Genomic DNA, 12,155 nt, shown 5'->3' on the forward strand with positions numbered 1-12,155 from the left:
TTAGGTAGCACTCAGATCTCTTCCAGCTATCCCACTGACACCACTCCACAAAAGGTGTTTGCGCTTGAAGAGATGATGGGTGAGTTCCTTCAGAGCTGCAGCCATCGAATCCCACAGTACATAAGCCCCTTCCCTCCATCCCATAGCACAACCATGTAAGCCTGCTATACTTTTACTGTCATTAAGAAAATAGATCAATTAAGTAGTCCAAGGGCAGCATATTTGTTCCTCTCAAATAGTGGGAAGTGATTAACTGCTCTTTAGTGTCTACAAGGACTTCTGGAGTCACAGGCTTCTGGGCAAGAGCAGGTTCTTTGAAAACAGACTGCTCTGACAGTATCGAGGCCGACAGAGGAACGCAATGGCTCTGATGCATTCCAAATCCACATTGTTCCCTGCTGCATCATGTATTTAGGTTCCCACATGCAGAGCCTAACTGCAGTGCACACATCTTTGCAGAAGAAAAAAGACAAAAATAAAAGGCTCTTCCTCAAGTACCTTGGCAAACAGCTTCATTCCACAGAGTCAGTGCGAAGACTGAACTCCATATTAGTTATAAATCCTAATTTAAAAGGAATCTTTTTTTTTATGCAGTACTAGGCTAGTATGAATAGCCTTTTCAGAATCTTCAGTGAGGAGTGCAAACTGAAAGCTGCTTTGTAGTCCCCACATTTATACTTCTGAAAAAGCATCTCTCTCATCTAAGAAACTAGAGTGACACTATTTTCAGTTCAAGCTGTCTTCACTTGAGTTTCTCATGCAAGATTCATACTAGGTAAACAATTAAATTATCAGCATTGCATTATGTCCAAAACTTCTATCAGCTAGATTAGAGTTACAGAGAATGTTCCTAAACTGAATGCAGAAAACATTTTCTGCAATGTCAAGTAAATCCTCCATGCAGATGACCTATGAATAGCACCATTTGTGAAAAGCACAAAACCAGAAAACCCACTAGCACACTTTTCTATGCTTTCATGCCCTGACACTTCTCTGATCATATTATCCCCTTTTCCCATCTGTGTAATGCCAATCACACTATAAAAATTCAACTGTAGATAGATCCTTGGAGTCCACATAACAGAAGTTTTGCATGACTGCATTAATTTCTAAGCTACAAATCTGTGATTTGTCTTCCTCCTTCCCAACTCTGACAAATGGACATGTCATATGTTCATTAATGCCATTTGCTCCATTTAAAAATCCCATATAGATTTATCTGCTGTCTTTCTGTTTGCAATTATCTCTCTAACACACTGTGGGCCTTTAAATAACAAAATTCAAACAAGGGGGGGGAGGCAGGGGGATCACACAAAATCACATAGAGAAAAGTATTAGACAAAAGACCCTGCAACAAGACTTGTGTTCCTCAGTTTCTCATCACCTGCAGTTTTCTTTTCCTAATAGCACTTGAGTAACTCCAACTTAAACAAAGCAGAGGCATTACTGCAATTACATGAAGATGCAAGCCTGATGGTCTGCATCTATACTGCTGTTTATTTACTCTGCCATACCATACATACAAACAGCACAACAACAGGATTATTCTGCCCACCCTTGACATCTTATGTATTATAGAATCACTGAATCACAGACTCATTCAGGTGGGAAGGGACCTCAAGAGGCTCCTAGTCCTACCACCTACTCAAAAGGTCAGCTAGAATCAGACCAGCTTAGTCAAGGCTTTATCCAGTCGAGTCTTGAAAACCTCCAGGGATGAAGGCTCCACATTCCTTCCAAGCAACCTATTCCACTTCCTGACTGTTCTCAGAGGGAAAGAGATTTTCCTCAGAGCCAGTCCATGCTGATGGTTCCCAATCACCTCCTCCTACATCTGTGCATAGATGTGCTCCAAGAGGACTCCGTCCTCCATGCTTTTCCCACAGAGCGAAGAGAGGCTGATGAGCCTGCAGTTCTCTATATTGCACTTTTAACCTTTTCTGAAGATTGGTATAATGTCTGCCTTTCTCCAGCCATTGGGCCTCCTCCCCAATCTCCACAACCATTCAAAGATGATAGAAAGCAGCCTTGTATGGACATGAACCAGCTCGCTCAGCAGGCTTGGATGCAGCCCGTTTTGTCCCACTGACTTGCATGGGCCAAGTTCTCTCAAGTAATCCCCAACTCAGTCCTTGTCTTCTGATGGGACTCCTTGTCCTTCTTGAGTCCTTTCATTAAGTACAGAGACCTGTGAGGCCTCATTAAGTGAGAACTGAGGCAAAGGAGGCACAAGTACCTCAGGCTTATCTGTCCCCCTTGCCACTAATTCACCCACCCCGCTCAGCAACAAGCCCACAATTTCCTTGTTCAGCCTTTTCCTATGAGTGAGCAGCTGTGTGGTGCTTGGCTGCTGGCCAGGGTTAAACCACAACACTTCTCCAGCAGATTTCAGAGAGGTTCAGCCTGTGAGCTAGAGACTTCTTCAAGCTGTTTAAAGACTTTGTATGCCTCCTCATCATCATATGATGATCTGTAACAAACTCCCATCATGATGTGCCCCATACTGGCCTATCCCCTTATCATGACCCACAAGCTCTCAACTTGCCTGTCGCCTGTCCCACAAAGAGTTTCGTATATTCAAACTGTTCCTTCACTTAGAGGGAAACTCTCTCAATCCTTGCCTTCCCATCTTTTCTGAAGAACCTGTATCCATTCATTGCAGCACTCATCACGCAAGCTGTCCCACCATACTGAAGTTATTCCAAGCGTGTTGTAGCTGCATGACCACACACAGAATTCTAGTTCCTCTTTTCACCATGCATAACCATTCCTGAGATCATTCTTGTAACTGTCACCCTCCATCATTTGCTTCTCAGCCCTGTCCACCATTTCCTCACTGTTTACAGCTCTCTTCACCAGGCTTTCCAGCCTGTTGGCAGAGATGCTCTTGCCCCATTTAGTAGGGTGGATCTCATCCTTTCCCAGCAGTTTTCAACCCTCAGAGGTTTCCACAACTGCAAAAGCCAAATCCCTCTCAAAAACCACAGCTCCGCAGCCAGATGTTGACTCACAGGATCCATCAACCCCTTCCCAAGCCTTTTGGCAAAAACATGGAGCCCACACACTCCACCCTTGCCCCACAGCCACATTGTGGCCATTCTTGGTACACTCAGCATCTCCCTGGCAGTATCACTGGTGCTCACATAGATAAGCAGGAGGAGGTGACAGTCCAAAAGACAGACAAGCCTCAGCAGACTCTCTGCAAAATCCCGGGCCTAAGCACCTGGTAAGCAGCAAACCCCCTAAGACTTCAGGTCAGTATGGTAGATGGGTGCCTCCATCCCACACACGAGAGATTCTCCAACAGCTATCACCGTCCTCTTGCCCTTTGTGCAGAAACATATTTGAAGCTCAGCTGTCTCTGACACCTCCCCTGAAGGGAGGTCACCTTCCTCCCCTGTTTCCAGGGCACTGCAGCATAAGCCTGCTGTGGGTGCAGAATTGCAGGGCTTTGGGAGAGCATTCCAGAACAGTGCAGAAGATAAGCAACCAATTACATGAAAGAACTATCTCCCTAATACAATTTTTGTTTAAAAAAAAAAAAAAAAAGATATTATGTGTATAAGGAGCTCAAAGGATAAAAGTATAAATGTATTTACTCAGTTAGAAGACAAAACATTTGCAGCTTCCAAGAGCATGCACAAATCTCACCCAATGAGTGACTCTGCAAGAGCAGTAATATAAGATTCCCCCATCTGAAAAAAGTTTTAGCAATCACTGTTCATCAAGTCCCAAGCTTTGTACACCCATTTAGGAAAAGCATTCTCCCCATCTTGCAACAAGTCATAAATAATTGGTTTGTTCCACCTCAACAGCCACATTATCTTCAAAATATGTTCTGGGTAACACCAGTATAATCATATTGTCTGTAATGAATTCCCATGGGTAAAACAGACTGGAACAGAGCAAACACTCTGCTGATGGAAACAGGGAATGAACCCTACAGCTCACTCCACCATGGTCACATTTAGTACTGAAGCTGCAGCCAGAAGAGCAGTGGATACCTCACACAGCCACTACCACCATTAACCATGACCAAACTATGTAGAAACAAATGATTAAAAACATGCCATTTTACACCAGACCACAGATGTTGGAATTTTATACCAGATCTGGTCACGTTATAGACTAGAACTAATTTCCAAAAGTCTAGGAATGAAAGTTTAACAGAACTATACTTTTACAGCCTTTACTTCAGACAACAATAACCACCATATTACCTCCCAATGATGTTGAATTATTACTTATGCTTTCTGACTAGCCATAGTGATCTGTGAAAACCAGATTTCATTACAAGTTCCTTCATCAGACTGTGTAACTGTTAACAAGCTCAGCTACATAAGCAATGCAATTTTAACGTACTTCTTGGCTGCATGTTATCCAAGGTATAGATGACATTTTTAGTGCAAAATAATTACATGCAATTGAGCCCTTATTCATACACCTATTCTGATGATCATTTAGTAGATAATATTAACTTATATAGCATCACTTTAATAGTTTTATATTCTACTTATGCAGCCAAAAATTACGTAGGTCACAGGCATCTGAAATGCTCATAGTAAACCAGCAGAATGGTCCAAAAGGTCAAAGACCTGGTCTGAGACTGGAGGCCATATAAGACAATAATTGGCATGGCTTTTTGCAGCTAGAGCACAAACTAGAAGCATTCTGCTAATCTGTTTGTATATCAGTTTCAACCTGTACAGGAATATCAATTACTTTCCAAGGATAGCCCTCACCTTGTTTCAAAAGTGAGCAGTGATAACAGCATATGTTGATTTTCTTATCTTTCTCACAAAAACAGTCACAATTTAAAATAAACACTAACCTTGCATCTCACAGAGAAAAGGGCATTTATTTACCAGAATATTTTGAAGGTGTGAAATTCAATTTAATAACAACAACAGGTATATTAAGTAACAAAGCTTTAGAAAATATATGTAATTAGATGACAACATAGTCATTTAAGCAGATATTTCTATTGAATCTTTGCTAGACTCCATGCTTGTCACCAAATTAGATGTTGTCCCATGGTATGCATTATAAATGAGGTGATTCATTTCATGAGGTTTGTAACCAGTGACTGGAATTATAATCAACAATATACATTCGTGTCTTCTAATATTTACAATATTTTGGAGCCTATTTTGATCTCATGCTAGTTTCATATGACAGTAACTCCCATATTTGTACAGACTCCTGATTTATGCTGGGGTAGGTTAGAATAGAACCTCTAATTTTATATGAAGATTTATGGGGCTCAGATATGTTTTTAAGGTACACACTAGTGTCAGACTATTTGCACACTACAAGGCATTCTCCAAAACCAGAAAAGTTTTTGTTTGTTTGTTTGTTTTGGGTTTTTGTTTGTTTTTTTACTGGCTACCATCATTAACAAATTGCAATCCTTCCACTTAGCTAAAGCTGCAGGTCATTTACTCCCTTAGCCCCCCAGAAACAGCAAAGGAATGAGACTATTTCTTTTCCTTTTTGAAGCTACATGCTGCAATAAATACTGCAATCCTGGCTCTCTTCTGTAAGTTTGATAAAAAAAAAATAGATGTATTTTCTTACATCTACCATTGAATCCTACCAAGAAGTTTCTCCATTTCAGCAGGAAATGTCCCCACCTCCAACACCTGTAATTATTTAAAATGCAAAGGAACCTTATCCTATAGGTACCTACAGAAGTTTTCTACCATACACATCAGGTGTATTCTGTTTACATGTCAAAGACACAGTAAAATTATATCTAAAGTTCCATAAAAGTAACAAGAAAGAACTTCTGCAAAGTCTGCATCCCTACGGAAACTTGGCGAAAAAACTGTCTCGTGCAACGCATTCAGACACTGGGTTGCATCCGGAGTAACTGAAAAGGAGGGTTTCTTGTCCACAGGAAATGCTAGACTTCAGCATGAGCAAGACTAAAATCTGGGTGTATTAACCTCTCTACAAACCAGAAACGTAAAGAAAAATTCAGTCATATTGCCCAGTGGAGACTTCCTGCACTCTGCAGAGTCTCAGTGAAATGAAGCCTTGTTAATTTTCCTTCTCCTCCTTAAATATCCGCTATCACATTAAATATTTATTCTCAGTTTTCATGATCAGCTACGTCGGCTCCCAATATCTACAGCTTTCAATCAGCCCCATCAGGCATACTGTCCCAGAATCACTGACCTTAGGGACACTTCCCAGGTTTGCCATTCCTCAAATCCTGCCTCTGAGACCCGTGGACCTCTAAGCAACCTTCTACAGAGACAAGGCCAAGCCTATGCGAGAATCAATCTCTTTTGGCTCCTGGCATGGAAGCAGAAAGTATGGAAATTCTAGTTGAGCTATCCAATCTGATAGCTCTGCAAAGGTTTGCCATCCCTAAGGAAGTCTGCTTAGCAGGTTTGCTGCACAGCAACAAAATCTGGAATCCTAACAAGCAGAGTGCCACAAGACTGATGACGCAAGACTTTCAAGACCCTCAGCTCAAAAGTAGAACTAAGAGGACAATTCTGACCTTAACGCCACAAGAGTTCATGCCAACCCTATCTCAGATCCTGCTGAACTGAAATCCCACTGATCTAAAAATGTTGCAAAGAAAACATTCCGGGCTTAAGAAGGTGACGCTCTTCTGACCGCATCCAGTTTCACCTGTTTATCTCCAGATATTCATCCACACTCAGCAGCATCTCATCTCAGTGTGTCATTTTCTGCACATTGATCCTCTATGCTGAGTAGAGGAGAGAAGGAAATAAACCCTTGCAAACAGGAAAAAGTTTTCGAACAAATAACCATGGATTAAGCTGAGCTACATAACACTGTTCAACTCAGTTCCAGTCAAAGCTATCAAGTATAGGACTGATTATTACACACAGCTGGGAGACAGGGAACAACAAGAACAACATTCAAATGTTATTTGGGGATTATAATAAATCCAATGTATGCCACTTATTAAACTAATTGAGAGTGAACCATAATCTTGCTAAGATTGCCAATGCAACACGTTATTGTGGAAGCTGGAAGTGGAAGGAAGCATTCTAACCTCTGAAGAGTCCTTTAACTTGATGGGATAAAAAAATAGCTTCACAAGTACAAAAAGGAAGTATAGCAGAACCATATGTACTCCAAAAAATTTGAAATGTTTATACTATTACAAGTAGTGATATTGTCTAGGGCACTGAAATATCGTGTTGAAACATTTAGCTAGAGAAAGACATTGGTTGTGTTTCTCTTGTTGTTACCATAAGCATAAATCTTGAGTATTTCCACTGAAGTCAGAGTTTCTGCATAGCAGTGCCAAAAGAGCACACGAGTACCACTATCTTCTCAAAATTCTTTACCTTCTCCTGAGTTGAAAGATATAGTTGAGAAAGAAATAATAAAAAAACCCCACATAATCACACAGTAGAAATCCATGATGATGTCAACATTTTATAATCAGAATATTAAGGGCAAGAATGACTCAGCATGAAGACACAAAGACAGAAAAAACCATACTTGCAGTTACTATAAAGGAAGAGATCCACAAGACAGAAGAAGCCATAAGCTTCTGATAAGCCATAAGCCAACTCAGAACATCCATTTCATACTCGGGGGCCAATGTGAAGAAATAATAAATATTGCTGCTTTTAAAGAATGCTTTGCAGCAAACCCATGACCAGTCTGAAACAGGATGAATATAAAAAACACTCAAACTTCATACTTAAAATAAACGTAGAAGGTCAGTTGATCAGAAAAATGCAGACGCTCTTAAGCCATAAGCCAAGTAAAACACCCTCTCCTTTAGAAATGTAGGGGAAAGGAGAAAAAAAATATGATTTGGTGGCTCGCCATTGTAAAAAGTGAACAGCAACACAAAATGGTAAGATGTCTTGGCCTTAAAAAGAAGGCTTTACAGCACAGTCGCTGGCATTCAGCAAAAGGAAAAAACAAACATTTGACAATGTAGGGTTGTAAATAAATTGCCAAGACATCAACTAAGGTGAAGACCTTTTTGAAGGATATGAAAAAGGCTGAAAGCTATAGTCTAGTCACATCAAAACAAGGAAAATGAGTTTCCTAGAATATGGACCAATAAATGATAAGTGAAGCAAAGGCTATGGAGGCATGAGCTGGAATCTTTCACATGACTGGCAGACTTGGACAGGGACGCCAAAGGACTTAAAGGAAAGAAAAAGGATTTAATTCTTTGCTGACCAATATGATTGGACAACTCTGATGTCTCCTTGTTTGCTTTCTCCTTGAAACCTCCCATCTCCAATTTGTATTATTTATCTTAGCCCACAATGATATCTGTCAGCGGGGTTCTCAGAGCCATTTAAGTTAAACTGGTATATCCTCACTCAGTAGTCATGCTCAAAAGGACACTACTGTTTTCTATGTTCCTCAGCTATTCCCTATGCACAAAACCAGCTCTTCACTTACCACACTCATATGCAGCTTCTACTGCACTGTGCTTGATTCTCCACTACAGATTTCCAAGAAGCAATGCCACAATCGAGCAGTCCAGACTCCCCGTGCAATTAAGTGTCACACTTTGTTCCCTTCAACAGATAGTGTCTCCTCTATAGCATCTAGAGAACAAGCAAAGATGCTCTTTACATAAAGTATGCATAGAGGGATGGATCATCAATGCATGCCCTAGAACCTGTATTTTTGAAGCTTTATTAATCATCCCTTAAAACAGAAACAAACAGAAACAGTATTTAACAGCATCTGAAACATGAGGAGTAGCAGATTTTATAAGGTATGCAGAAGTCACAGAAATGCAGATATTTTGCCTTATGCAGCATATAGGTTTGTGCAAAAAAAGCTACAGCACGAGTTAGTCTCAAAATGTATGTCTAAAGCAAGTTTGCTGGTTTCAGTGACTGGCAGACCCTACAAATGGGATTCTACTGTTGATACCTGGAATTGAAAATACAAGCCACCGTAAGACTTATAGTCACAGGAAGAGAGCATAGGAGAGGGGACTGGTGTTCTGGCAAAGGTACCCAATATGCAACCTCAAAGATTAGTAAGGGAATCCAAGTCACACCATACAGTAAAATAGCATTCAGAATGCTCCCATAAGCAAAACTGTAGACAGTGAACTACTTTTGACTGTACAAGAAGAGAGCTTCTCTGTAAACTTCTTTTACAAAACATCTTTTCTTCTGAAATCCCTTTCAAGATACTCTTGGGCTGGTTAAGAATCCTCCTCAAGTCCCAGATGCAGAGAGTTAATATAGGAGACTTTCTCTTCAGCTATTATAATGCAGCATATAAGGGCCCAGGTAACATTTTCAACCTTTCCATGGAACATGAGTGTCTATCGGTCTCTATCTATTTCAGTGGGATGATTCTGCAAATAAGCCTGTGAATGCCTACCTTCACTCACATGAACAGTTACAGCGAAGTCCTGCAACACATGAAGGTATGTCTTTTTAAACCATGCAGGGGAAATAGACTTACTACAGTCACCAGATTTACTTGCCTTGAATCTTCTGAATAAAAGACAAGACTGCATTGAGACACACTTTTTATAACTACATTCAAAGAACTGCTGCTTTCATCTACCCCTCTCCTGTACAGTTCCCACTACTTGCATATCCAAGTTCCTCGCACACCAATGCCCTCATGATGCGTGGAAACAGCACTGTCCTCCTTCCACATGGCAGACTCAGATGATCTGCTTTTCAAGGTGGTGGATCACAGCAGCATTCTTCACCAGATACTCACTCTCCTCCACAAACGAGGATCTTTTTGTTTTCTACAGCATCAGGAAAGGGTTTAACACAACCAGCGTTTCTTAAGCCGGAGTGCCCTGTGCTCTCCCTGTTTCAAACAGTCAGGTCACTCGTCTCTCAGGTATTTGTGTATCCCCAGAAGAGGAGGGTTTCTGATTTTATTAGCCCAGGCACAGGGTCCAGAGTTCATCAGTGGGTGTAGGGCAAAACCATACATTTTTAAATGAAGGCCTAAACACTGATTCTGCTCTCACTAGAATCAAAGAAAGAAATCTTCATTGATTTCACTGTGTTGCTGCCAGATTATACCCTTTCATTCTATTATCTGCCTCCTGTACCCAGAACTCTGCCAATCACATTCGATAGCATCTCTACAAAGTAGTAAGAGCTGCAGAGACTTTTCTGCTGATTTTCAGATACACATTTGCAATGAACACAGGCAATCAGCTCTCCTTGAGTTCAGCCAACTGAGCTCTCTGATATTACTGCGGTATTGTGGTGCTATCACCAGAAGCAGGGCTGGGGCCTGGAAAAGAGACTTGGGGATTTTATCAGTTTCCAAAAATACTTTCAGAAATATTGTCATAGCTTCATATTTTACTACCATAATCTGAATTTGGAATAACCAGGAGTAATGGAATATCTACAAAATTACTATATGCTACATACCATGCTGACAATTATAGTGCCTCCCTCACAAGAAGATTAACTTTCTAGATATATCTAGCATAACACAAAATCATACACATTTCAAAACCTAAGTAAACCCCAAATCAGTTATAAAAGATGCATATTCCAATGCTTAGCAGCTAATATGAAACAAGCATTTACAATACTTGGCTTTTTAAGTCTATGTATACGGATTGCAGAATTAGGAGGTATTTTATATATCAAATACTGCCAAATGTAAAGGAATAATTTTTAGAAATACAATAAAAGAAAGTTTAACAGCTTCAAAACTGGAAGAACCAGGGGCCCCTCCCTTAAAAATTAGCTTTTTTGCAATAGAAAAGGTTGTGCTACATTATGAAAAAACAAATCCAGGTTTTGCAAACCAATATATTACGAAATTTATTGCTTACCTTCTTTTTCATGCAATTATATGCTGGAGTATCTAAAATGCCTGTTATTCCACTGCTGTAGTACTGAGGACTCCTATTTGTGCATAAAGGTCTGAACATCACAGTTTTCGCACAACTACTGCTCAGATAAATCCTTGACTGAATAGAACTTCTGCTACAGTAAGAAAAAGCAGAATCTATCCCAGGAAGTAATAGAAATTAAAATAGAACTAATTTAAGGAGACAACAGAGAGGGGAATCACAAAGGTGCTTAGAACACTGGTTTGCCCTTCACTGTGTTTGGTGAACTGTGTTGCAGAGGTTTTTAATGAGGATTGATGACCAGCTGGGGTTAATGGCCCTCAGCTGCACCTCAGGCCATTAACTCCTCCCTATCAGTTATTAATCCCCAGGAAATACCCTGTACCTCTCTCTTTATTGCTTAATCATAAGTAGCAAGAGATGATCAACCAGGCAAGATCCTGGCATGGTGTGAATGCTCCTGTTCCTGCCTCTTCACACAGCATGTCTTATGCTGTAGAACAAACTATTTAGCTATTACCACATTGAGGTCACAAAAGGATGAAGAAACACATGTGAACAGAGAGAAAATAAACATTTTGTCTGGTGACTGCATTTCATATTTCTTCTTTAGAATAAACATAATATTTATAGCTTGTATATTTTGGAATTATACAAACCGGTTTGGAATCCCACTGCTATTAGACTACTGGGGGCTCTTTTCTTTGCAGTTCTAGAGCATATAATGGGGCTAGTGTTCTTATTACTGCCGTTTTTAAAGCAAGAAAGTACCAAGCAGATGTTATAACATATAGCCTGAGAAGTACAAGCACCATGGTCAGCCTAAGACACTGCACCCAAGAGGTGCATGGAAGCATAGAATCACAAGGCTGGAACCCTGTGCTTTCCTTTGGAAAGAGCAGACCTCAAAGGAGAGTCAGTCTACCCCCACCCCTGACTTTCCCCACCCAGTGAAACAGCTGGTTTGGCCCAGTCTCAAGCCTGTACGTTAGCAGAGGATGATCAGCCAGTTTGTGCATGGAGTTAATATAAGAGTAAGAACACAACTTTTATGTTTTAATTTTGTTGCAGAGAAAGACTGTACTGGAAATTGGTTTGGCTGAAGAAGGGAAATGGCATTTATATGATACAGCATCCTACAGACAAAAACTGTTTCATCTTTCTTGAATATCTCCACTCCGGAATCAAAATTTCTGAGAACATGTCTATTGATCAGGACATATCTAAGTTACATACTTTAATTCATACCTACTAAGTTCACCCACTCTGAAACATGACATACAAGTACACTAATAAGTGATCTGAAGGTCATCTATCTTGACTGCATCTT

At 40.4% G+C, this 12,155-nt stretch overlaps 1 protein-coding gene across 6 annotated transcripts in view; it reads right to left on the bottom strand.

Moving 5' to 3' along the window:
• Positions 1-11,066, bottom strand: part of LOC148057514 (uncharacterized) — a 167,554-nt gene extending 156,488 nt beyond the window's left edge. For 5 of the 6 annotated variants that reach the window (XM_087737404.1, XM_087737426.1, XM_087737408.1 and 2 more), the window contains exon 1: positions 10,805-11,066. In XM_087737404.1, the coding sequence (XP_087593530.1) occupies positions 10,805-10,903 (99 nt within the window). In that variant the 5' untranslated portion in view covers positions 10,904-11,066. Of the gene's footprint in view, positions 1-8,418; positions 8,568-10,804 lie in introns of all 6 variants that reach the window. The other variant, XM_087737439.1, reaches the window with a different exon arrangement.
• Positions 11,067-12,155: the final 1,089 nt, after the last annotated feature.

This window comes from Nipponia nippon, unplaced genomic scaffold (genome assembly GCF_047370975.1).
Source record: "Nipponia nippon isolate SJK-2023a ecotype South Korea unplaced genomic scaffold, ASM4737097v1 scaffold_1, whole genome shotgun sequence".
Classification (NCBI taxonomy): Eukaryota; Metazoa; Chordata; class Aves; order Pelecaniformes; family Threskiornithidae; genus Nipponia; species Nipponia nippon.